General features: G+C 50.4%; 1 protein-coding gene across 1 annotated transcript in view; it reads left to right on the top strand.

The window, feature by feature from the left end:
- Nucleotides 1-26,215, top strand: part of nav1b (neuron navigator 1b) — a 34,256-nt gene that overhangs the window by 4,044 nt on the left and 3,997 nt on the right. The window contains exons 5-29 of the mRNA XM_067237276.1: nt 159-320; nt 4,961-5,111; nt 6,182-6,488; nt 9,374-9,646; nt 10,763-11,228; nt 11,424-11,849; nt 11,970-12,011; nt 12,186-12,343; nt 13,081-13,251; nt 13,776-13,828; nt 14,558-14,581; nt 14,910-14,987; nt 15,783-15,794; nt 16,408-16,491; nt 17,713-17,824; nt 18,037-18,158; nt 19,628-19,636; nt 20,902-21,089; nt 21,173-21,188; nt 21,385-21,528; nt 21,757-21,811; nt 21,890-22,021; nt 22,407-22,492; nt 22,634-22,729; nt 23,351-23,519. Of these exons, the coding sequence (XP_067093377.1) occupies nt 159-320; nt 4,961-5,111; nt 6,182-6,488; nt 9,374-9,646; nt 10,763-11,228; nt 11,424-11,849; nt 11,970-12,011; nt 12,186-12,343; nt 13,081-13,251; nt 13,776-13,828; nt 14,558-14,581; nt 14,910-14,987; nt 15,783-15,794; nt 16,408-16,491; nt 17,713-17,824; nt 18,037-18,158; nt 19,628-19,636; nt 20,902-21,089; nt 21,173-21,188; nt 21,385-21,528; nt 21,757-21,811; nt 21,890-22,021; nt 22,407-22,492; nt 22,634-22,729; nt 23,351-23,519 (3,536 nt within the window). The remainder of the gene's footprint in view (nt 1-158; nt 321-4,960; nt 5,112-6,181; nt 6,489-9,373; nt 9,647-10,762; nt 11,229-11,423; nt 11,850-11,969; nt 12,012-12,185; nt 12,344-13,080; nt 13,252-13,775; nt 13,829-14,557; nt 14,582-14,909; nt 14,988-15,782; nt 15,795-16,407; nt 16,492-17,712; nt 17,825-18,036; nt 18,159-19,627; nt 19,637-20,901; nt 21,090-21,172; nt 21,189-21,384; nt 21,529-21,756; nt 21,812-21,889; nt 22,022-22,406; nt 22,493-22,633; nt 22,730-23,350; nt 23,520-26,215) is intronic.

The following is a 26,215-nucleotide window of genomic DNA, read 5'->3' as shown; positions in this document are numbered from 1 at the left end:
TTATCTTCAGATTAACACCAGATGTTCAGAGTTAACCCAGAATGAATATAGGAAGATTTACAAACGATGATGTAGTCTAAATACGTGCAAGTTGTTGTTGGTCATGACAGGATATACAAAGTTGATAAGTTGTCCTTGTTGACATATTCAACTGAAAGGATACTAGATAACAAAATACAGCAGAAGAGGACTGTGTTGCTGGCTGGTTACAGCAGAAAAGGACTGTGTTGCTGGCTGGTTACAGCAGAAGAGGACCGTGTTGCTGGCTGGTTACAGCAGAAGAGGACCGTGTTGCTGGCTGGTTACAGCAGAAGAGGACCGTGTTGCTGGCTGGTTACAGCAGAAGAGGACTGTGTTGCTGGCTGGTTACAGCAGAAGAGGACTGTGTTGCTGGCTGGTTACAGCAGAAGAGGACTGTGTTGCTGGCTGGTTACAGCAGAAGAGGACTGTGTTGCTGGCTGGTTACAGCAGAAGAGGACTGTGTTGCTGGCTGGTTACAGCAGAAGAGGACTGTGTTGGTGGCTGGTGACAGCAGAAGAGGACTGTGTTGCTGGCTGGTTACAGCAGAAGAGGACTGTGTTGCTGGCTGGTTACAGCAGAAGAGGACTGTGTTGGTGGCTGGTTACAGCAGAAGAGGACTGTGTTGGTGGCTGGTTACAGCAGAAGAGGACTCTATTGCTGGCGGTTCGGTCTTGAGGGTATTGTAGCCTTGCTGCTACCTCACAGTAATGAGGGAAACTTCTATGGAGTTACTTAAAGGTCTTTGGAATGTCACCTATTTTCAGACTGAACCAATTATCCAAAATCTTGAGTGTGTGTCTGTTTGTACGTGTTTTGTGTGTGTGTGTGTGTGTGTGTGTGTGTGAGAGAGAGAGAGAGAGAGAGAGAGAGAGAGAGAGAGAGAGAGAGAGAGGGAGAGTGTGTGTGTGTGAGAGAGAGAGAGGGTGTGCATGTGTGTGTGTGTGAGAGAGAGAGAGAGAGAGAGGGAGAGAGAGAGAGGGAGAGTGTGTGTGTGTGTGTGAGAGAGAGAGAGGGAGAGTGTGTGTGTGAGAGAGAGAGAGAGAGAGAGAGAGAGAGAGAGAGAGAGGGTGTGTGTGTGTGTGTGTGAGAGAGAGGGTGTGTATGTGTGTGTGTGAGAGAGAGGGTGTGTATGTGTGTGTGTGTGTGTAAGTGGCACGTCCCTGGCTTCTGAGAGAGCAGGGACAGACCTGATGACTGCAGGGTTTGTGTTCTAGCTGGATGGAGGAGAGGAGAGGAGAGAGGAGGAGAGAGGGAGAGAGAGAGAGGGTGGAGAGGAGAGGAGAGAGGAGGAGAGAGGGAGAGGAGAGAGAGGGTGGAGAGGAGAGAGGAGGAGAGAGGGAGAGGAGCAGAGAGGGTGGAGAGGAGAGAGGAGGAGAGAGGGAGAGGAGAGAGAAGGGGTTTTCCCCACGTCTTTCCAGTCTGCTGACGTATGTCTTTCCCCCTGGGGGGAGGGCTCCTGGTCCGGGGGTTCCTGGTCCGGGGGTTCCTGGTCCGGGGGCTCCTGGTCCGGGGGTTCCTGGTCCGGGGGCTCCTGTTCTAGGCTCCATACAGGACTTGTGGTTGGCTGCTAGTCAGTGATTCACATCTACACCCTCCCAGCCCCTGACTGTCTCACAGCAGCTACATGGAACAAACTGTTCAATGTGAGCATTGCGGATGCTGTCGAAGTTAAGGTTCGCCTTCTAATGATGATTGTTAGTTAGTGGAGGTACCTGGACAGAAGTGTACTTTTCAAAAGTGATGTTTGAGATTTGGCTTTACCGCTGCTATAAAATCTAATGGTGTTTAATTCCTGTTATTTCAATGTTATAGAAGATAAATACAGCCAACTGATTATCCAATGTAATTAAGTGTGGGGGAACGACTTGCCAATGGCAATATGCAGGTTACATGTGCCGGTTTTTGTGAAATAGTGGAACAGCTGTTTGCCATCATAAAGGGCTGTGTGGGGGTTCTGAACATTTTAGGGGTGTTTCCGCCGTTTCTCTAACCCTGCCAGAGAACCGGGGCTTGTTGCCAGAGAACACGGGTTTGAAAAGACTTCCCTCTGAGGATAAAGACTCGGCATTAAATTCCAATTTGCGTTTTTGATGTTGAAGTTGCGCAAATATGAACGGACGCGTTCTAGTCGGAAAAGTGTCTCCATTCCGGTCGGCTCCGGGAGCAAAAAGGACGTTACTTTTCACACCGAGGTATGGATATCGTTAATCTGTCAAGTCTTTAGATGACAGCTCGTGCACGTGATTTTCGTAAAACCTAATTAGTTTGAAAGTGGGTAAACCTACTGGACTGCACGATCTGCTGCATTTTAACAGATTATTTTATTTTTACATTTTAGATGTTCATTCGTAGCAATTGTAGAGTACGCATAGGCTATTGTTTTAGCCTACTATATGCAGTGTAGAGTATGCTCGTATCAACAACCTATTCACGTTGACCATGCCTCTTTATATTAAACTGAATAAGATTACATTCGCATTAAATAGCGACTGATGATATTCCACGGTCAGTGGTCTACAGTAATTCGAGATTAGCTGCAGTGTTTCCAGACAGGGAGGTGACACATGTTTACCACAGACAATTATAACCTTGGTGAAAACACCATCTCTACTACCCCCGGAGCCCTGACAACGGCACCGCAGTTATCTGGATAATTGAAGATTCCTGGAGCTCACTAGCCGCAGGCGTGCCCTGACTAGCATCTTCACCGTTGACGCTTTGGTTCTCCCGATGTCGCTCGAACAAAATGCCCACAGTTGGAAAACTGTACAATATGTACAATATGTACAGATACACTTTGAACAATAGATGTATAATACGATGATATTGGTGGTGACCTTGACTTTTAACCAGTCATGTTTATCCTATTGTTAAAATGGTCTCATTGATATTCATTGGAACTGGTGTCTTTACGCATACTGGAGACCACAATGCATGGTGGCATTTCCTGTGTGCCATTTCAGCATGTATTTTTGTAGTGAAAACATGCGTTGTGTTGAGTATCCCTCAGATAAAGAGCAATTTAGTTGCACACAAGTGTGTCCCCGTTTGGGTTGAAGCAGGGTGGAGACAGGAAAGGATTGCATTGTTCCTCAACCTCCTCCTCACAACCTCTCCCCCTTCCTCCATCTTTCAAACCAAAACGTTTTCTGTGACAGTAGTGCAAAAAATAACAGCACAAATCAACTAGTCTGAGAGATGGAGACAGAGAGAGGGAGACAAAGAGAGAGAGAAAGAGAGAGAGAGGGAGACAGAGAGAGACAGAGAGAGAGGGGGGGGGGGGAAACAGCGAGAGAGAGAGAGAGAGAGAGAGAGAGAGAGAGAGAGAGAGAGAGAGAGAGAGAGAGAGAGAGAGAGAGAGAGAGAGAGAGAGAGAGGGAGAGAAACAGACAGAGGGGGGAGTTGGAATGTTGCCACAGAAAACAAGAGACTAATTTCCAGTCTGCATGAAGTATGTGTATGGATGTGTATGAAGCTGATGTCCTCCCTCTCTCCGGCCCTGTGAGAGCACACTCTCTGACACATGGTGGTATCTCCATCCAGGAGACCCCGGGGGGCCTGGATCTCTCTGGCCTGACTGGCTCTCTGGGGCCCTCGCAGGAAAGCTGTCGCTACGTCTGGATAAGAGCGTCTGCTAAATGACTAAATGTCTCTCTCTCTCTGTCTCTCTCTCTCTCACACACACACACACACACACACACACACACACACACACACACACACCACCCCTTTGGGCGAGGCCAGCCTTGTAGACAAACATCTCTTCACTATCCTGCTGTGGGAAGTTCAACAGTGTTGACTCAGGGAGAGTAAGGATTAGAGGGGAGGGGAGAGGTAGGTAGATTGAGTAATGTAGTTCTCTAAGAGCCTCTTAAAATGCTTAGTTTGAAGTCATGTTTTCAGTGGTGACTGCAGTGGTGAGACCACGGAGGGTAACTGTAGCTCAGCCGGCAGCAAAGAGGAGAAGAGAACCTACTGTAGATAGATGACTCAGCTCTGTTACTCCCTGTACCTTTCCACTGTGTGTGTTTGTGTGTTTGTGTGTGTGTGAGGGAGAGTGTGCTTGTCCATTTCACTTCGGACAGAAGGATGATTGCTACTTACTTCTGCCAAGCAAATGAGAGGGAAAGCAATAATGATGACATAAATCTAGCATGAGCTACTTTACATTCCTAGCACTGGAGATGGTTTGCTTGAAACTATGCTAACCCATGCGCAAACACACACACACACACTCATACTGTTCAAAGAGCTCCCTTAAAAATCTCAATAGTTTTTATCCAGCATCTGTCCTAGGACGACCCAGGAGGGAGGACTGAAAAAGGGAACAGGACTAGGAGAGGAGGAGAAATGGTAGGAGGAGAGTACAGGGAGGAGAGAGGAAGGAGGAGGAGGGGGCATCCTGGAGCCCTGGCACTGCCAGTCCCAGAGACATCTGTCACTGGATCCTCAGCCTGGTCTACAACACACCAGTCTGACACATTCAGTCACGTCTGATCTGGACTGCTCTCACCTCCTCCCCCCCTCCTCCCGCTCTCCTCCCCCCTTCCTCCCGCTCTCCTCCCCCCCTCCTCCCGCTCTCCTCCCGCTCTCCTCCCCCCTCCTCCCCCCCTCCTCCCGCTCTCCTCACATGTGTCAGATCATGTGGACTGGACAGAAACAGGACACAGTTGTATTATTTGTATCAAAGAAGCTGTTGGTCTTAGATGGTTCAGTTTGACCAAGGTTCACCCACTGGAGATGAAGGGGAAGCTATTAATGTTTCTTCTTTACAACCAATCAATAGTGTTAACTGTAAGACTCTAATTTACTTCCTGTAATCATTCAGACTTTAACTTTCTGCCTCTGTGTGTGTCTCTCTATGTGTGTGTGTGTACCTGTCTCTGTGTGTGTGTGTGTGTCTCTGTCTCTGTGTGTGTGTCTGTCTCTGTGTGTGCAGCTGGGATGAGAGCAGCTCCATCAGCAGTGGTCTCAGTGACGGTGAGGGTGAGGGCTCAGACAACCTCAGCTCTGAGGAGTTCAACGCCAGCTCCTCCCTGACCTCGCTCCCCAACACACCCCTTGGCTCCAGGACCAACTCCTCCGCCATGGTCAGAAACACACTCACACACTACACACTCTACACACACACACACTCTACACACACACACTACACACACACTCTACACACACACACACACTCTACACCAACACACACTTCGACCTCTGCTTTGTGTGATGTAATGTGTCAGATCTCTGAGTCACTAGTCTCCCGGTCTGGCTGTCCCACTTTGACACAGACAACACTGTCATGCTTAATTTTTCATTGAGGCGGGCCGCCACAAATACATCAATGAAACACTGAAACACTGAACAATGTTGGTTGAGATCCCAGAGTTCTGATATTATTAGGCTGACAGTCAGCCTCAGGATAGACCAGACGCCACGCTGAGAAACATCTGGAACAGGCTCCCTGAAAATGACAGTTTGAAACCAAATCCAGTTTATAGACCTTGTCCTTCACATGAAAACTGACCCCACACACACATAAACATTATAAACATTCTAATAAACATAAAACACATTCGCAAGGGACTCATACTTGGTCTCACTTCCACGTTTAGAGACGACTCTACGTTAACAGATTCACTTCTTCTCACGTACTTGTTAGCGGTCGGTTACTTCTGGATGTTGTTGTGACAAGCAGGCCTATTTTACGGGCCGGTAGGAGGTAGTGTGTGGATTACAGCCCTGAGAGAGCCATCTGTGACACCACATCCTGTCAGGAGGAGACCAGGTCACCACAGGCCCCTGTCTTCTCTCACCTCCCCCAGAACACCACATGATGGGCCATTAGTTACAGTATGGTCCACTCCAACACACTCTGCTGTGTGTTTAGCTCACTCAAACACCTGTTCAGGAACATCTCAGTGAATAATACTTCTGCTCACATCATATTATTAATGGTAATATTTTAAGAGTTGTTATGGTCGGTTTTGGGCACATGTTATAAGACATGTTTTTCTTCTTTTTTTTTTTTAACACTTGAGTTTTTGAAATGAAATCAAAATGTTCCTCCCCCTCTGAAGTTTCCCATAGGGCACGAATAGTCTCCACCTATTCATCAATCCATCTTAACATGCATCCCTCGCCCCCTTCCTCCCTCCTTCCCTATGTGCAGCTGCGTACAGATGCAGAGAAGCGCTCCCTGGTGGAGAGTGGTCTCTCCTGGTACAGTGAGGAGGCCAAGGCTGGCCGCAAGCAGGACGGCAGCAGCTATGACACGGGCAGCCTGAAGACGGAGCCTCCCAGCCGCTGGAGGAAGGTACGGCCACAGGAGGGCGCTGGCGAGGAGGCGGGCGGCCGGGGGGAACTGAAGAAGCCTCAGAGTCTGGGTCAGCAGGGACACTATAAGAAGACGCGCAACCCCCCTGTGGGTGTGACCTCGCCCATCACTCACACCTCTCAGAGTGTGCTGAAAGTCGCAGGTGAGATTTTATACATACTGTGTTCCTAGCTCTCTCTCTATCATTGTGTGTCTGTATCTCTCTTGAACTCTCTCTGTTTGTAACTTTATTCTGTCTTTATCCGTCTTTCTGCTGTGTTCTGTGTGCACTCTCTTTCTCTCTTTCTTTCTCTATAAATATAATGTATTCTATCACACACATCCACAGCAACATAAACATTCCATAGAAAGTGCTTTTGGAAAGGAACTCTTGAGCTTGGTGTAATTTTGGAAGCCAATGAGTTATGGTGAGGGGCGGGGCGGGGCGGGGAGGAAGGTCATGATTGTTAACTTGTTTCCCTAGCTTTCCTTGTGTTCCATAACCTTCTGGAAATGGAATCCAAATGTCAAACGAAATCTATTTGGAATATAGCCACAGCGGATATCTGTCTGATATCAAGTGAAATCTACAGCGGCACCCGTTTGCTTGAGCCAAATGTTGATTGGTTTCACAGAAAACATCACCAGAGAGGACACAGGATCCTATTGTATATGCAGCTTTTTGTCTTGGCTTGTGCTTGCAGTATTTGAATCTAAGATAAACCCTTTTCCAGCTCAGCAGCCTGTTTCTATACAGTATGATCCTATTGACATGTGGATCAAAACAGTCCTTTGTGTCCTGGGAGTGACTCATATATCCATATTTAAAGTTGATTTTCAACTGATCATCTGCTGATCATGATTGAATAATCGGATGAAACAGCCAATCACATTACATTTCCTGACAGATGCAATTCACTTCAAACCACATTTTATTTAGATTTTTCTTCTTTATTGGCGGTTAGGAAGGGATTTGATTATATGTACTTTGGCACGGTGGTTTTCAAGGGTAAAAATGTATCTCCGGGCTGTTCTAGCTGGCTGGTGCCTGATTTGTGTTTGGGACTTCAAAGAAGCTAGGCTTTTATACCTATGGCAGTTCACCAGCTTAATTTGTTTCACACACAAACCTACCATAAATCCGAAGCTTACTGTAATAGTCTGCTTCTCTTTGTGAGTAGCGCTGTGTGTCTGTGATAGTCTGCTTCTCTTTGTGAGTAGCGCTGTGTGTCTGTAATTGTCTGCTTCTCTTTGTGAGTAGCGCTGTTTGTCTGTAGGTGAGTAGGTAGCGCTGTGTGTCTGTAGGTCAGTAGCGCTGTGTGTCTGTAATGCGTGACACGTCTAAGTAGATACAGATGTCTATCCCTCGCTCCTTTCCCAGTGACAGGAGTTACACGCTGCTTACTTTATGAAACCGTTTTCCAGCATTACTCACAATGTGATAACCTCACCCAGCACACACACCCACCTCACCCAACCACCTCACACACTCACCTCACACACCCACCTCACCCAACCACCTCACACACTCACCTCACACACTCACCTCACACACCCACCTCACACACTCATCTCACACACCCACCTCACCCAACCACCTCACACACTCACCTCACACACTCACCTCACACACTCACCTCACACACTCACCTCACACACTCACCTCACACACCCACCTCACCCAACCACCTCACACAACCACCTCACACAACCACCTCACACAACCACCTCACACACTCACCTCACACACTCACCTCACACACTCACCTCACACTCACCTCACACACCCACCTCACCCAACCACCTCACACAACCACCTCACACACTCACCTCACACACTCACCTCACACACTCACCTCACACACCCACCTCACACACCCACCTCACACACTCACCTCACACACCCACCTCACACACTCACCTCACACACTCACCTCACCCAACCACCTCACACAACCACCTCACACACTCACCTCACACACTCACCTCACACACTCACCTCACCCAACCACCTCACCCAACCACCTCACACACTCACCTCACACTCACCTCACACACCCACCTCACCCAACCACCTCACACACTCACCTCACACACCCACCTCACACACTCACCTCACACTCACCTCACACACCCACCTCACACACTCACCTCACACACTCACCTCACACACTCACCTCACACACCCACCTCACACACTCACCTCACACACTCACCTCACACACTCACCTCACAAACTCACCTCACACACTCACCTCACACACCCACCTCACACACTCACCTCACACACCCACCTCACACACTCACCTCACACACCCACCTCACACAACCACCTCACACACTCACCTCACACACCCACCTCACACACTCACCTCACACAACCACCTCACACACTCACCTCACACACTCACCTCACACACTCACCTCACACACCCACCTCACACACTCATCTCACACACTCACCTCACAAACTCACCTCACACACTCACCTCACACACTCACCTCACACACCCACCTCACACACTCACCTCACACACTCACCTCACACACCCACCTCACACACTCACCTCACACACTCACCTCACACACCCACCTCACACACTCACCTCACAAACTCACCTCACACACTCACCTCACACACTCACCTCACACACCCACCTCACACACCCACCTCACACACTCACCTCACACACTCACCTTACCCAGCCAGCTCACACAGACTCTCACCTCAGGATGCCCGTGTCCGGAGACCTCTCACACTGACATCAACACAGTAACAAACTTCCACTGCAGATTTATCATGTACACGGCTGCTTTCAGCTGTTTCATTTTAGAATATCGATTGTGTTATTTATAGATTTTTTTTTATAAACATTTAGATAATTCTAAACAAAGGAGGAGCTTGAACCCTACATGTGAACAGTAAATGTCGTTTTGAGTAAAGTAAAAATGAACAGTTAACACAATAGTCAACATAACAGTTCATAAAACATAAATGATAACCGTTATCATGAGTGTAGATAACTGAGCTCCATCTCTGCTCTTCAGCTCCCAAGGCTGACCAGAGGGCCATGGACAAGGCCATGCTGTCGGTGAAGGCGTCTGGGCTGCAGCGGTCTCGCTCAGACGCAGGCAGGGACTTCCGTAAGCCTCCCTCAGGCCTGGCCAAGCCCTCCTACTCCTCCTACAGGAAGACCCCTCCCTCCACCGGCACCGCCACCGTCATCACAACAGGGGGCGCCACCCTCTCCAGCGGCTCGGCCACACTGGGGAAGATCCCCCGGTCCTCCGGAATCCCTGTGAAGCCTCTGGCTGGAGGAGGTGAGGGGTGGAGGGGAGGAAGAGGTGAGGGCTGGAGGGGTGGAGGAGTTGAGGTGTGGAGGAGGTGATGGGTGGAGAACAAATACTTTATTACTCTGTACTTAAGTAGATATTTCTGGTATCAGTACTTTTTAAAAAGTTTCAAAAGGTTTTCTAAATATTTTCAATATAAGGTTGAAAAAGGTAAAAAAATATTTTCGAAAAAAGTTTTCTAAATATTTTCAATATAAGGTTGAAAAAGGTAAAAAAATATTTTTGAAAAAAGTTTTCTAAAGGTAGAAAAAAAAATCGGAAAAGGTTTAGGAAAAAACGTTTAGAATGTTATGCAAATGAGCAGTCAAGCGACAGCCAATGAGATACGTTGCTCCGCCAATTGCGAAATGCAGACAGAGCCATTTTTCTGATGTACGACATGTAGACTAGATGTGGCGTTAAAACTCCTTGTAGCTTTTTGTCGTTTGCATACTTCAAGTTCCCTGACGTTAATAAAATATGATGAGAGGTGGCAGATTTCATAGAATGTTGGAGTGAGTGGTGAGGGTTAAACAAATGAATGGCAAATTTAAGCAGTTGTCAATAATGCTAGTCAAAATTCACGATTTGTCTCACGCTAGTAGTACTAGATCGTGTTATTTCCCCAAACGCAATAAATACGCCACATATCAGCACAAAACTGCCTTGCAAGCTCATTCTTGTTGTGGCTTGTATATCTGCTGACTTTCTTTTTCTCCATGGACAGATTAAATGTCGTTTTAGCGAACTTCGTTGTTTTAAACTACTAGCTACACGCTACTAACGTTAGCTGCTGCTAGTGTGCTAGCCTCGTGTCACCGACTCACCGGTTACAGGTGTCTACTCCAGCAAAGACGATGTAAACGTAACACAAATGTAAAATACCATATATAATATGTGTTAGCATTTACAGATTTTTATTTGATGCATCTCCTGACAATATATTTGTTTCCCACTTACTCAACTACGTTAGCAACACTCTTAAACTGGCTGTTACTTGCAGCGAAAAGACAGCTGAGCTAAGCTACTTAGCTTACGATTTAGCATAACATGAGATGAACAATTCTTCTCCGCTGCGGCTCTTAGGTGGCGTGGGAGGGGGAGTTCCCGGAGGCCGAAAGAACAGCTTCGACGCTACGGCCAGCGAGCACGGCTTCCTCGGTCCCAACGCCCGTAACAGCGTCCAGTACCGCAGTCTGCCGCGGCCCGCGAAGTCCAGCACCCTCAGCCTCATCGGGCGGCCCGCAGCGCGCACCCCCAGCTCCAGCATAGACGCCGGTCTGCTCAGCCTCAAACCCCTGCCCTCCCCCGGACCCCCCAGGTCCAAGGATCCCAGCGGAGGCAGCTCCAAGGCGGGTGGGCGAGCTAGCTCAGGCCCGGTGAACCTGACGGACCGTGAGAAGGAGAAGGAGAGGGCCAAGGCCAAGGCGGTGGCCTCAGATGGGGACTGTTGCTCTCTGAAGAGGGAAAACAGTCAGGTAGAGTCGGGGGATGCCTGCGTCAAGCTGCACGGCCTCCGCAGGGCTAGCAGCAGCAAGTACCCCGAGCTGGCCTCACCCACCACCCCCAGGTACACACAGACTCATAACATATAGACTTTTTTATTACAGGTTAAATAATTTTGCCAAAGTTAAGATAGGCCACAAGTAAACTCTCAATAGGAGCAGGACCAAATCATTCCAATGTACCTGTACTTACAAATACAATTGTAAGTGGCTGTTAACGTGTGTCCTTGATACACGTGATCCTTGTGTATGATTCCTAGGATGCTGAGCAGCAAAGTGCTGGGCCGGCCCCCTAGCCTGGCCCACCTGGACAAGGGGAACTGCAACAGCCTGGACTCCTGCATCACCCTCCAGGACTTGCCCCCCAAGGTGCCCCCCTTCTCCAAGCTCCAGGATCTGACGGGCTCCCGCCTGACCCCGCGCCTCACCCCCAGCCCGGCCCCCGTCCTCCACATCGACTCCCCGGGGTCCTACCCCAGCCAGAGCCTCAGCCTGGGGGGGTCACCCCTGCTCTACCCCAAGCTGGCTGGGATGCACCGAAGCATGGAGAGCCTGCCCCTGCAGATGAGCGTCTCACCGGCTGGAGGATACCTCCGGCCCGAGGCCAGGGAGCGGGATGGGGACCAGGAGGAGGGGAGGGGCACCTGGAGGGCAGGAAGCAGGACCTCCCTCAACATCCCTGACAGGTAACGGCCCCTTGCTGGACTGGATGAGGGCGTCTCATCACAGATTGTCACCTGGTTGTTATTTGATTGGTTAATTCAGGTGGTTGACTAAGTGAATATCTGTTTTTTTCCCACTGTCAGTTTGCAGACGGACAGAAACACTCTTCCCAAGAAAGGATTAGGGTATGAAATATTCTAGATCTTTCGTCTGTTCTGGAATCTGTTCTAATAGACCATTTCAGCGGATAGAGCATTTGTTCTACAACACAACGCTTCTTCTAGAACTAACCTTCACCACGTGTCAGGAGCCTGTTGCTGAGAGAAAGGTGTTCACCCTGATGTGTGCTGTGTGTGCAGGAGGTACGGCTCGAGCCAGCAGGCGGAGGGGGAGGGGAAGGAGAGGCGGCACTCCCACACCCTGGGTAGCATGACGGACATCGATAGCCCCCCCCAGCTGCCCTCCCCCACCCACCACCACCCCCCCTCCTCAGGCAAGGCCCCGCTCACCAACATAGGTAAGTCTGACACACCTCTCTCTCTCTCTCTGTCTCTCTGTCTCTCTCTCTCTGTCTCTCTGTCTCTCTCCCTCTCTCTCTCTCTCTCTCTGTCTCTTTCTCTCTGTCTCTCTGTCTCTGTCTCTCTCTCTCTCTCTTTGTCACTATCTATTAGTACTGGTCAGCACACTTCTTTTCCCTTCTCTCTTAAGAAGTACAGGTATCTCCTAGTATCTCCATTAGATTCAGTCCACACAGGATATCTCAAAAGGTCATATTCATATCACATAACAACATATGGCCGGTGTTATTTTGACGTCATTAGTCAGGAATGGTTTCTTATCACATTAGAACACCTCCGTACAGTGCAGTGCTGGTCATATCCAGTTCCCTGGCGACAGACTTGGCTGTCGGGGTGGAACATGGCTCTGCAGGGTCGCAGGGTACTGCTGCAGGGTCAACTGAGGCCAACCAACACTGTTGTGGAATCAGAGTATCTGTTAACACTGAGTCATCTAGAAAAGGTGCCATCCCTGTGTGTGTGTGTGTGTGTGTGTGTGAGTGAGTGAGTGCGTGTGTGTGGTTGTATGTATGAATATTCCTCTTAGAAAAGGTATGAATATTCCTCTTAGAATCCAGTATCAGTGTCTGTCCCTCTAACCCCTCCCCTCTCCTCCTACCCCATCTCCCCTCTCCTCCTCCTACTCCTCCCCCTCTCCTCCTCCCCCCTCTTCTTCCTCCTCCTCCTCCTCCCACAGTGGCGCCCATTCCAAGCTCCACCCCCAGAATCACACGCTCCAATAGCATCCCTGCCAACGAGGCGACCTACGACCTGTATGGCTCCTCCCCTCTGGGCAGCAGCGTGTCCCTGGCTGACCGGCCCAAGAGCATGTTGCGCTCCGGATCCTTCCGCGAACCAGGGGAGGATGGTGAGTCACCGGCCCCCACCCGGGACTCTTCTCCCTGGGTCGTAGACCAGATACGCCCCCCTGATTCTAGAGGTTGTAGCTACCTTGCTTCAAGCAGGCCCCAGTCACACACACTGATCCAAATCCTTTTTATATACATGGGCTTTTTATGGCTTTATAGGAGAGAGACAGTTAGAGATGGATTGGAAATGTGTGGGAGAGACAGAGAGACATACAGAAATGTTGGGAATCAAACCCGTGCCACTGCATGTCCCCTCCAGCTTAGACCAGTAATGTCAGGGAGCCTGGTAATGAGCCGACACATCCTTATGAGAGTAAACTACAACTAAAATGTATTAAATAACAGCTTTATACATTGCTAGTATACGTATATACTGTATATCTTTTGAAACAATTGTAAGGGTACTTAAAAATTTTACTTATTTGCATTTGCATTCTTATTGACAACTTTAATATACGTATTTATGTTTGAACTTAAGTGTACTTGAAGTATAATATTATGTTCTTCTTCTGTGGTTTTTCAGTCCACGGCTCCGTCCTCTCTCTGGCCTCCAACGCCTCTTCCAGCTACTCCTCTGTGAGTCAGGTCGTTAGCACTTCCTGTACAAATACAGATGTTGTGTTTTCAGAGTTGAGCATGAGTCCTGTCCTGCTGGCTTCCTAAATTGTCTGACCAGCGCATGATCTCAGAACATAAAAGTATTTGAAATGTTTTTGTGTCCCCTGATGTTTATGTCGGGAGTCACGTGACAGGATGTGGCAGGCTGCCCTGTGTCTGACACCCAGAAATACCCCTGGCTAGGTTTCACCTATCTCGAGTAGTCCTATAGGATGCCGTGTTTACCCTGGAACACCTGGTGTCCTCAGACTCCCTCTCCTCTGCTCCCATGGTCACTCTGTCCATCTCTTCCCCCCTCCTTCCCTGCCTTTCTACCTCCAACCCTCTCCATCTCCCTCCTTCATTCTCTCTCCCTCCCTCCATCTCCCTCCTTCATTCTCTCTCTCCCTCCCTCCATCTCCCTCCTTCATTCTCTCTCTCTCCCTCCCTCCATCTCCCTCCTTCATTCTCTCTCCCTCCCTCCATCTCCCTCCTTCATTCTCTCTCCCTCCCTCCATCTCCCTCCTTCATTCTCTCCCTCCCTCCCTCCATCACCCCTTTCTTACCTTCCTCCCCATCTAACCCTCCCTCTCCCTCCTTCCTTCTCTCTCTCTCTCTGCCTCCCTCCCTCCATCCCTCCCTTACAACCTCTCTTCCTCCCTCTTCTTCTTCCTTCTCTCCTGTGTCTGCTTCCCCCTGCTTGCTAAGACTGAGGAGAGGATGCAAGGAGAGGTAAGACCTCTACTAACTAACCTTTTCTTTTCTTCATCTCACCCTCTTTCTCTCTTCTTTCTCCTCTCTCTTTCTCTCTCTTTACGACACTGATGTATGAATGTGTTCATATGATTATTCCCTTCAACTTGTTGCTAGCGTAAGGGGAGCCATTATCGACCGGCTAGCTGTCAACAGTCGTCAAGAATTTGACAAACATTTAGATGTTTAATGTGTAGATACACACCTATATCAAAACACTGTGCACGATGAAAATAAAGTTGACTTGAATCTGATAATATAATCTAATATTCTACCTGGTCTGCTTCCTGGATGTGTGTCTTTGCAGCAAATCCGCAAGCTGAGGAGAGAGCTGGAGACCTCCCAGGAGAAGGTGGCCAACCTGACCACCCAGCTGTCTGCCAACGTACGTATACCAAATCATCTGGATGTGTACAGCTCAGTTATGATACTCATGTATATACAGACATGACAAAAGCACACACATCCTTCACGCAAGTAGAATTACAGATACTCAAGTTTAAAAAGAATGGTAAAAGTTGAAGTACTGACTAAACCAGTTTCAAAAAGTGTAAAAACTATTTTTGAGAAAGTTTCAAAAGGTTTAAAGATTTATCAGGTTTTTTTTCGAAAGGTAGAATTTTTTTTTGATTTTTTTTTTTGAAAGGTTTTAACTATTTTAGATTTTTTTCTAAAATAGGTTTGCATCATTGATGAGTACTTGAGGAGGACTTTACTAAACTCTACTGTATTCAATTTTTTTTTTATCTCTCTGCTCTCCTCTACCCTCTCCTTTCACTGTGTGTGAAAAAGTTTTTGAAAGGTTGAAAAATAAAAAATCTGTAAAATCCTCTCAACACTGACTAGATGAACACTAGACACAGTAGCCTGCTTCCTCTCTCTCTCTCTCTCTCTCTCTCTCTCTCTCTCTCTCTCTCTCTCTCTCTGTCTCTCTCTCTGTCTGCATTACTAACTGCCCTTTCTTGTGGTCTGACTCCAACCTGCTACCAGCCCTGGCCTCTGCTGCCCTGCTACTGCTCTACACTGTGTGTGTCTGCGTGCGTGTGTGTGTGGCAGGTGAGATGTCCCTGGCCTAACAAACTTGTTCCTCTCTCCCTATTGCTGTTGGCTCTCTCCCCTGCTGGACTGTGCTGCCCCCTGCCTGCCCTCCGCTGCCCTACACCCTGGATGCTTGCTGTAGCAGCTAGGCCAGGTGGGTAGGAGTCGCGCTTCCAGGACCTTCCACATCTGCCCGGACCGTAGCATGACTTTGACCACATTTTTGTTGTTCCCAATTGGCTGTGTGTTGTTGCCCAGAGCCTCCTTAGCAACCCTGAATCATGTTCAGATAGAAATCACTAGGCCTTCAGGCATTAATGTTGATTTAGGTTTGAATGGCTTATGTAGATAATAGCTGCAAAATACATATGCAGTGTATTATTATAGTTCTGAAAAGCTTGCTGAAGAAACGTGGCCTGACGTTTCGTCCTGTTAAACCCCCAAGCCCAGTCTGCCTACTGAGGCTGACTGCACTGTGTACATAGTGCAGTCATACATAGAGATGGGCAAACATGCTTCATCAAGTTAAAGAGGTCTTTGCAGCAACACAGTTCTCCTGTCATCCCTCACCCCCCCCTCCTAACCCTCCCTTCATCTCTGACAGCCGTCTCCACCCTCCCTCCCTTTTCCCAGGCAGTGCAGACAGAGGAAGACATTTAGCTTGCTGTCGTGAGCCTGCAGTCAATGACTCAACTGTTTATTCTCTCTCTCCTTCTTTATCTCTCTCTTTCCTTCTCTCTCTCCTCTCTTCTCTTCTCTCTCTAAAGGCGAACCTAGTTGCAGCGTTTGAACAGAGTCTCGCGTTGATGACATCACGTCTGCAAAGCCTCTCTGTCACCTCTGACCAGAAGGTAGCTCCTCCCACTCACCTGGCACCAGCCTGACGTCACCACACCTGGGGGGGGGGGGGGGGGGGATATAATGAAACCTAGGCCCCCTGGGTGACTGGGGGCAGCCTGGGTGACTGGGGGCAGCCTGGGTGACTGGGGGCAGCCTGGGTGACTGGGGGCAGCCTGGGTGACTGGGGGCAGCCTGGGTGACTGGGGGCAGCCTGGGTGGTGACTGGGGGCAGCCTGGGTGACTGGGGGCAGCCTGGGTGACTGGGGGCAGCCTGGGTGACTGGGGGCAGCCTGGGTGGTGACTGGGGGCAGCCTGGGTGGTGACTGGGGGCAGCCTGGGTGGTGACTGGGGGCAGCCTGGGTGGTGACTGGGGGCAGCCTGGGTGGTGACTGGGGGCAGCCTGGGTGGTGACTGGGGGCAGCCTGGGTGACTGGGGGCAGCCTGGGTGACTGGGGGCAGCCTGGGTGGTGACTGGGGGCAGCCTGGGTGGTGACTGGGGGCAGCCTGGGTGGTGACTGGGGGCAGCCTGGGTGGTGACTGGGGGCAGCCTGGGTGACTGGGGGCAGCCTGGGTGACTGGGGGCAGCCTGGGTGACTGGGGGCAGCCTGGGTGACTGGGGGCAGACTGGGTGACTGGGGGCAGCCTGGGTGGTGACTGGGGGCAGCCTGGGTGGTGACTGGGGGCAGCCTGGGTGACTGGGGGCAGCCTGGGTGACTGGGGGCAGACTGGGTGACTGGGGGCAGCCTGGGTGGTGACTGGGGGCAGCCTGGGTGGTGACTGGGGGCAGCCTGGGTGGTGACTGGGGGCAGCCTGGGTGGTGACTGGGGGCAGCCTGGGTGGTGACTGGGGGCAGCCTGGGTGGTGACTGGGGGCAGCCTGGGTGGTGACTGGGGGCAGCCTGGGTGGTGACTGGGGGCAGCCTGGGTGGTGACTGGGGGCAGCCTGGGTGGTGACTGGGGGCAGCCTGGGTGACTGGGGGCAGCCTGGGTGGTGACTGGGGGCAGCCTGGGTGGTGACTGGGGGCAGCCTGGGTGGTGACTGGGGGCAGCCTGGGTGGTGACTGAGGGCAGCCTGGGTGGTGACTGGGGGCAGCCTGGGTGACTGGGGGCAGCCTGGGTGACTGGGGGCAGCCTTTATGAGGTCTCTGACACGCTAAAAATGCTTTGTTTCTTCTCTTTGAGAAAGTCAAGCTGTCATATTATGGGGTGGTGTCCGGGTGTTCATTGCTGCAGGACTCAGAGCTGTGTGACCTGAAGGAGACCATAGAGATCCTGAAGACCAAGAACTCAGAAGCTCAGGAGGTCATGCACGTTGCTCTCAGCAACCCAGAGGTCCCACCCAAAGGTACTGCCCCCTTAAGGGCATTGATCCATCAACAAACCAAACCATGTTTGGTAGCAACTCCTTAACCTTTTTAGCTGCATGTGTTCCTTCCTTCCTCGAATCCTCTCTGCCTGACTTCCTTTCCTACCTTCCTTAATTTCCTACTTTCTCCCTTCCTTCCTTCCTTCCTTCCATCCTCCCTGTTCTACTCCCGGACCCTCCCCCTCCTGCAGAGCTGCAGATCAAGCGTCAGAACTCGTCAGAGAGCCTCTCCAGCATCAGCAGCATCAGCAGCCACTCCAGCCTGGGAAGCCTGAAGGAGCAGGAGGCCAAGAAGAAGAAGAAGAAAAGCTGGGTGAGCTAATGACCCCCCCCCCTCCCCAACACCCACATGGTCCCCTGCTCCAACACCCACATGGTCCCCTGCTCCAACACCCACATGGTCCCCTGCTCCAACACCCACATGGTCCCCCTCCCCAACACCCACATGGTCCCCTGCTCCAACACCCACATGGTCCCCCTCCCCAACACCCACATGGTCCCCTGCTCCAACACCCACATGGTCCCCTGCTCCAACACCCACATGGTCCCCTGCTCCAACACCCACATGGTCCCCTGCTCCAACACACTTGGGTCAAATGAGCCTGAATGGGCTGTTATCAAGCTCTGCAGAAGCCTGATAATGACACAGTTGCTTGAATCAGCTGGGTTGGAGCAAGGGGCCATGTAGAATAGGGTTGCAAATTTTGTGAATTTTCCTTAACAGATAGTTGATACGTTAACATTCAATAATCAATTAATCATTAAGGAAAATGCACGCCTTTTCAAAGTTTAAGTAGTATTTAAAAAATAATAGCGGCACATTAATAACGAGAAACATTGATTCACAAAGCACAAACTAGATAAACCAACAGAATTCGCGAGTGATTGACGTCCTCGAAGACCGGTTTGTTCCGTGGAGTGGACAGCTGTGCAGTCGTAGAGTCACAACTTAATGACATTTCATGCAATTCTGAAGCAGCGGCGGCAATGATTAATATAGCGGAAACCCTGGGGGTAATTACTGCCATTTATAGACTAACAAGGCAGACTTAAGTTAATACATTTTAACCGCTTACATTCTTAACGGCAATTAATTGATTAATGATTAACATCCCTAAACTGGGGGTCAGATGGCTGAGCGGTTAGGAAGTCGGGCTATTAATCAGAAGGTTGTTGGTTCGATTCCCGGACGTGCAAAATGATGTTGTGTCCTTGGGCAAGGCACTTCACCCTACTTGCCTCGGGGGGAATGTCCCTGTACTTACTGTAAGTCGCTCTGGATAAGAGCGTCTGCTAAATGACTAAATGTAAATGTAATTTAGAACATACAGGAAAAGGGGTCCCGAGGACCGGGGTTGAGAGCGGCTGCTTTAGAACCACACTGACGGTCAGCATTAACGCAGCATTATTACATTTAACAAATTCCTATGTTTGGACATTTTTATGCAGCTTCACTACTTGAAACTTTCAACTTCAGGATCTACTCAGCCTTTCTCTCTCTCTCCCTCCTCGCTCGCTCTCTCTCTCTCTGAACTCCCTCCTCTCTCTCTCTCTCTCTGAGCTCTCGCTCTCTCTCTCTCCTCGCTCTCCCTCACCTCTCTCCTCGCTCTCCCTCACCTCTCTCCTCGCTCTCCCTCGCCTCTCTCTCTCTCTGAGCTCTCCCTCCCCTCTCTCTCTCTCCCTCTCCTCTCTCTCTCTCTCTGAACTCCTGCATGTGATCTGTTCCAAATCTGCTATGAAGTATGACTCTGATCTCTCTCTCATGCCTCCCTCCTAACTCAGGTCTTTGAGGTGAGTGTGTAGTTTTCAGAGACCCCCCTCCTTTCCTCCCTCCGCGCCTCTCCCTCCCTCTCTGCCTCCCTCCTTCCAGTCTACTTTCTCCCTCCTCTCTCCTCATCCCTCCTCCCTCTCCTGTCCTCCCCACTCATGAGTCATACTTTAATAATATTTGGACAGTCTGTTTCTGTTTGGTTACTTTGTATCTCAGCCTCATTCTCCAACACTAACTCACCAGCTAACCCTAACCCTTAGACATCAGTCTGAAAGATCTTACACATGAGTCATGGAATAAATAAAACAGGTTATCGCTTTTAAAAAACGACAGTAAAATAAATTACTAACAATAATCTGATATTGTCTAACTCTTCTTAAGGTGAAACTATTACTAAACTATTTTGGGAATATTTATGTAAAACATTTGTGAAAGTTAGTGAATTAGGATGTTTTTTTTCTTCCCCGAGCTCTTGTGTCAGTTTCTGTTTTCAGTCACATTGATCTTTAACATGAAACCATCTAGTTTTTTGACAAAATCGAGCATAGCGTCCGTCTACAGAGTCTAAATGTGTTCCTCATCTGTCTCCTGTTCCTCATGCAAGTGGTTCTTGCTCTGCGGTGTAATGAACCATCTTGTATGGTTCATTACACCGCAGAGCACGCTAGCTCTGCCCTGAACACTGCAGCCCCACCACATGGCGTGCTCCGGCTCTCTGACCTGTTGAACCACGCTCATCCTGTGTCCCTGGGGAATCATGTTTACCCAAACTCAACTTACATAACAAGACAGGGTGCTCTGGTCTGTCATTTGTTGGCTGAAAGACAACATAACTCTCCCTCTTTTTATCTCCTTATCTCTCTCTCCCTTTTTCTGTCTATCCCTTTCTCTGTTTATCTCCTTTGACTTCACTCTCCCTCCTCTATCACTCCCCACTGTATCACTCCCTCCTCTATCACTCCCCCCTCTATCACTCCCCCCTCTCACTCCCCCCTCTCACTCCCTCCTCTATCACTCCCCCCTCTATCACTCCCCCCTCTCACTCCCTCCTCTATCACTCCCTCCTCTTTCTCCCCCTCCTCTCTCTCCCCCCCTCCTCTCTCCCCCCCCCCCTCCTGTCTCTCCCCTCCTCTCTCTCCCCCCCCTCCTCTCTCTCCCCCCTCCTCTCTCTCCCCCCTCCTCTCTCTCCCCCCCTCCTCTCTCTCCCCCCTCCTCTCTCTCCCCCCCTCCTGTCTCTCCCCTCCTGTCTCTCCCCCCCTCCTCTCTCTCCCCCCTTCCTATACAGTTGAGGAGTTCCTTTAACAAGGCGTTCAGTAAGAAGGGCTCCAAGGGGGCGGGCCCCTACGCTGACATCGAGGAGATTGCCACGCCCGAGTCCTCGGCCCCCTCCTCTCCTAAGGTCCACCATGGCCAGGACGCCCCGCCCTCCACCCTCAAGCCCTCCACCCTCAAGCCCTCCACCACCTCCTCAGGGTAATCTCTCACAAGCACACACAGTTAGATTAGAGTCTGCTCTTGGCATGTTGGTGTAAAGGTCTGTGGGATAGACTGTACAGGGGGGTTTGTGAGAGGGTCCAGTAGCCACATCTTGGTCTTTCATGTGTGCATTGCATACTAGGGAGGTGAGAAGCATCTCCTGCTGGTGGGTTCCATGCCGGCCAGTTAAACAGTCCGTAGGCTTCTATAGACCCTGAGTCATGTCTGTCTCTCCCTCCATGCTAGGGTGGGCGAGGGTGAGGAGGAGGAGGAGGAGGAAGAGGAGGAGGAGGAGGAGGAGGAGGGGGAGAAGGTGGTTCTGGATCTTCGCTCTGAGCTCTGGGAGAAGGAGAGGAAACTGACCGACATTCGTCTGGAGGCGTTAAGCTCCGCCCACCAGCTCGGACAGCTACAGGAAGCCATGACCAACATGCAGGTGAGGAGGGCGAGAGGCTGTGTGTTGAGTGAGTGTGAGAGAGAGAGTGTGCGAGCGAGCATCCTCTGGTACTTCATAGTACACAATGCTGGGACAATGAGGACTGCTTAGTGGTTAGAGCACCTGACTGCAGATCAAGAGGTTGCAGGGTTAAATCCCTGCTACAGCCGTCTGCTAAATAAATACATGATGAGGGTGATGATGAGGGTGATGCTCCTTGTCTTCTAGGTGACTGTTGAGAACCTCAAGGCTGAAAACGACCAGTTGAAGACCGGAGGCCCCTCCCCCGGCCCCTCCCCCGGCCCCTCCCCCGGCCCCTCCCCCGGCCCCTCCCCCGGCCCCTCCCCCGGCCCCTCCCCCGGCCCCTCCCCTGGGCCTTCCAGCTCCCTCTCCCAGTCTTCCGGGCTGACCTCCCTGGGGGGCCTGTCTCCCCGCCAGTCTGTGGCCCTCAACAAGACCTTGACCCGGGGCGTCAGCGAGGCCCTGAACCCAGGTGGGACACTGTTGGACTCTCAGCTCTGTAACACTGAAACATGTCATGACTTAGGGCTGGACCATATGGACAAAAGGTTTATCATGATATGTAAAAAAAGATATTGGTCAATGTCGGTTATTATCACTGTCTATGTCTCACATGTCTTTCATAATAAGGCTCATTAATGCTCTTCCCCTCCCTCCCTCCCTCCCTCCCTCCCTCCCTCCCTCCCTCCCTCCCTCCCTCCCTCCCTCCCTCCCTCCCTCCCTCCCTCCCTCCCTCCCTCCCTCTCCCCTCCTCCCTCTCCTCTCCTCCCTCCTCCCTCCCTCCCCCCTCCTCCCTCCCCTCTCCTCCCTCTCCCCTCCCCCTTCCTCCCTCTCCCCTCCTCCCTCCCTCCCCCCAGATGAGTCCTCCAGCCTCGGGTCCCTCAGAGATGACATGCGTGTCCGTGTGATCGTCCGCGTGCCCAACCTGTGGCTCGTAACAGACGTGAGTCGCCTACACACACCAGCTAGCTGTGACACTGTACCCCAGCTGTGATGTCTGGGAGCGTGGCTGTAACACTATAACCCAGCTGGGATCTCTGTGGAGGTCTGGGAGCGTGGCTGTAACCAGTGTCTCCCCCCCCAGGAGGTCAAACAGCAGGACTTCTTTGTTGGTACGGTCCGGGTGAATGGGAGGATGGACTGGACCATGCTGGACTCTGCTGTGACCCAGGCCTTCAAGGTGAGCCGCACGTTACCTTTACATCTCATTCGTTTAGCAAGTGCTTTCATCCTAAACCACGTAGAGATAGAGCATGTAGAAAGGCTGGTATCACGGATCTGGAGAGTGCAGCTCTACAGGGTTTCAGTGGTCAGAGTTATCAGAGCAGGAATGTTTTCTTGTAAGTGTCCTGTTATAACACTGGAAGGTATGTCAAGGTTGAATATCTGTTAAATAAGCAACAGTGACATGTTCATGGTGACACGGACTGACACGGACTGTTCTTGCCAAGCGGGAGAATGTAAAGATCAGCTTTAATTGTTTTGAACAATCGAAACGCGGTGTTGAGAGGTCATCGTTTTGTCCATCATTGACCATAATACTGGGACAGTAAAAATGATTCCTAAATTCAAAGCCTCACTCCTTATTAATCTTTAGTTAACGTTTGAAAATAAATTGCATCAAGAGTGTTACTCACCAGTGTAATCGCTTCCCCATAATCCAGCGCTGCATATGTAAGCAGTTTTATGTTCCGCAATAGTATCACAATCATACCAAGCAATGTGATTTCATATTTGCAGCAAACTACTAATGCAATCCCTACTTGGTCATCCTAACCCCCCCTCCCTCTCCCCCCCCCAGGTGTATGTGACCAGGGTGGACCCCTCCAGCAGCCTGGGTCTGTCATGTGACTCTGTGAGCGGCTACAGCCTAGGGGGGGTGAGCAGGGTCCTGGGGGGCACGCCCCCCCCCTGCCAGCCCTCCCTCTGCCTCCCCAGAGCCCCCCCCTGCATCACCGTGGTCCTCAAAGGTCAGGCTCGCTGGCTACACACACACACTGAGAGACACACTGAGACACACGCACACACTCTCTCTCTTTCAGATATACACACTCCTCCAGACCTTGTTCTCCCATACTGAGGAGACTGCATTCTCCTCAGGTCAGAGATAGATAAGAAAGTAATTACCCCCCTCCACACACACACACCCTCCACACACACACACACCCTCCACACACACACACTCTCCACACACACACACACCCTCCACACTCCTTCTGACTGGGTTCTCTCTCCATGCATCCTCAAGGGTGAAACCACAACACTACGACCGTGATGGATTAGCTCTGGAGAAGGTGCCATACATCATACAGCAGTGTGTGTGTGAGAGAGAGAGGCTGTGTGTGTGTGTGTGTGTGTGTGAGAGAGAGAGAGAGAGAGACAGAAGTGTGTTTGTGACTGTAAAGCTGTGTTTGGTGTCTGATGAGGTTAAACTTTGTTTATCCCCTGTTGTGTTGTTGTGTTGGACCTCCTTGTCTGCTCTGTCTTTGGTGTTCTTGGAAGACTGCCACAACAACTCTGGTCTATCATCACATCCACCTCGCTACAGCTGAAACTATAAGGAATATGTGACCTACTATTGGATGTTTGATTTATAAAACACAGCAGGCTTTATGTTTGTGCGTAAACAGCTGAAGTACAGACTTCACACAGACCTGAGAGGGATGGAAACTGATGGAGAGAGGGTGCAGTGGAAACCACTAGGAGTTGTCTGTTTCCCAGCTCACATCAGTGAGTGTCCTGGTTGACCTCTCCTGATGCCCAGATCCCTTACACCAGGGTGGCCCCCGGCCCCCCGGCCCCCTCTGGGAGCGTGTCCCTGCAGTGGGCTGAACCCCAGGGGCAGATAGGTCCTCCAGTTACCGAGCGCAGGTCTCAAGCTGTGTAAACATTTTAAACACGTCTGCAGATACTCCTGGCACTGCTTACCTTTTCTTAGCATCGCTTGAATCGCTTGCATTTCTCAGCATCACTTATACATATTTATCAGGCTGTTGGCAACCTGGCTAACAATCATTGGCAGGTATGTCAACACAGGCTTGATCTAGTGTGATGGTATATGCGTATGACCCAGCAGCAAGTTGGATATTACATATATGTCGTTAGATTAGTACAACATAACTTTTCTAAACGACAATCACTTTAGTGACCTACATTTGGGTCCCTTTTCTTAACCCTTGTGCTGCCTTCGGGTCACATGACCCAAAGGTTCATAACGAACCATCGTTGTGTTTACCCAATTTTACCCAATACAAAAACAAATAAAAATAATTTTATTTTAATCGTCGCAATGTGGGGGGTCTGAGACAGCCCAACGGTTAAAACAAAATGCTTCACTTTGTTTTTGTATGCGGTAAAGTTGTCGCAATACGACGGTGGGTCACAATGACTGATAGGTCAGAATGACCCGAAGATAACACAAGGGTTAAGCAATATCCCAGAGGGTTGACAAACTTAAGGCAAAGACGAGGTAGTACTGGAGTTTGTGATAAATAAAAAAAATACAGAAGGAGGTCTCTACTTTAGAGTGCACACTGACTTCAATGACTCAAAGCAGACACATTGAATACCCTCCTATAGAGGGCCCTGGAGTGACTCTACACCAGAGGGAGGGAGGAGAGAGGGAGGGAGGAGAGAGGGAGGGGGGAAGCAGAGAGGAGGGGGAGTGGAAAACTCGGGAGGAAGAACTGGTATCCCAGGAAGAGGCCTGGTTAAAGGAGGGGGGGAGCAGGGGCAGGATAGGGGGAGCAGGGGCAGGATAGGGGGGAGCAGGGGCAGGATAGGGGGAGAGCAGGGGCAGGATAGGGGGAGCAGGGGCAGGATAGGGGGAGCAGGGGCAGGATAGGGGGAGAGCAGGGGCAGGATAGGGGGAGAGCAGGGGCAGGATAGGGGGGGAGCAGGGGCAGGATAGGGGGAGCAGGGGCAGGATAGGGGGAGCAGGGGCAGGATAGGGGGAGCAGGGGCAGGATAGGGGGAGCAGGGGCAGGATAGGGGGAGCAGGGTTATTTTGAGAGCAGACTGTTGGCACTTCAAGTTGTTTATGAACACCACATGATACAGAAGTAAATCTATATGGGTAGAAGCTCAGCCCTATAGACGTGCATGTCCTGAAGTGTTGAGGAGAATGTGTTGGCAGACACAACGGCATACGTCGACATTTAACAGAATTTCTGTGGTAATAATAATAATAATATTTGTAATGCACTTTATATTAGCTAAAATCTCAAAGGTTAAAAACAAGAAAGGGCGGAAAAATCATGTTGACCAAAAAAGAAAATAGGACAGAATAAAAGAGTCAATCAACCTGGTCTAGATGTGCTCCTCATCCTGATCTTCACATCAAACAGCATCTTACTCTCTGAAGTTAGTTGGACTCCAGGATGCTGAGTTGATTGTGGGGAATTCTGTAAATTCCTGAATGTCCATCACCCTGCCCTCTCTCTGAGGGCTGGTGAGACGTGGTGTCTGCTGTTTACTGAGGTTCATGTAACAACGTTAACCTTTGCACCTCTACATCCTCAAAACAGCTCTGGTGTGTCAGGAAGGATGGATCTTCAACCAGGCTGATCTTGTCCCTCCCTCCTGTTTTCCCCTCTCCTCCCCCTCCCCTCCCCTCTCCTCCCCCTCTCCCTCCCCTCTCCTCCCCCTCTCCCCTTTCCCTCCCCTC

Source organism: Osmerus mordax, chromosome 1, assembly GCF_038355195.1.
Source record: "Osmerus mordax isolate fOsmMor3 chromosome 1, fOsmMor3.pri, whole genome shotgun sequence".
Classification (NCBI taxonomy): Eukaryota; Metazoa; Chordata; class Actinopteri; order Osmeriformes; family Osmeridae; genus Osmerus; species Osmerus mordax.
This window is presented reverse-complemented; position numbering and strand designations above follow the sequence as displayed.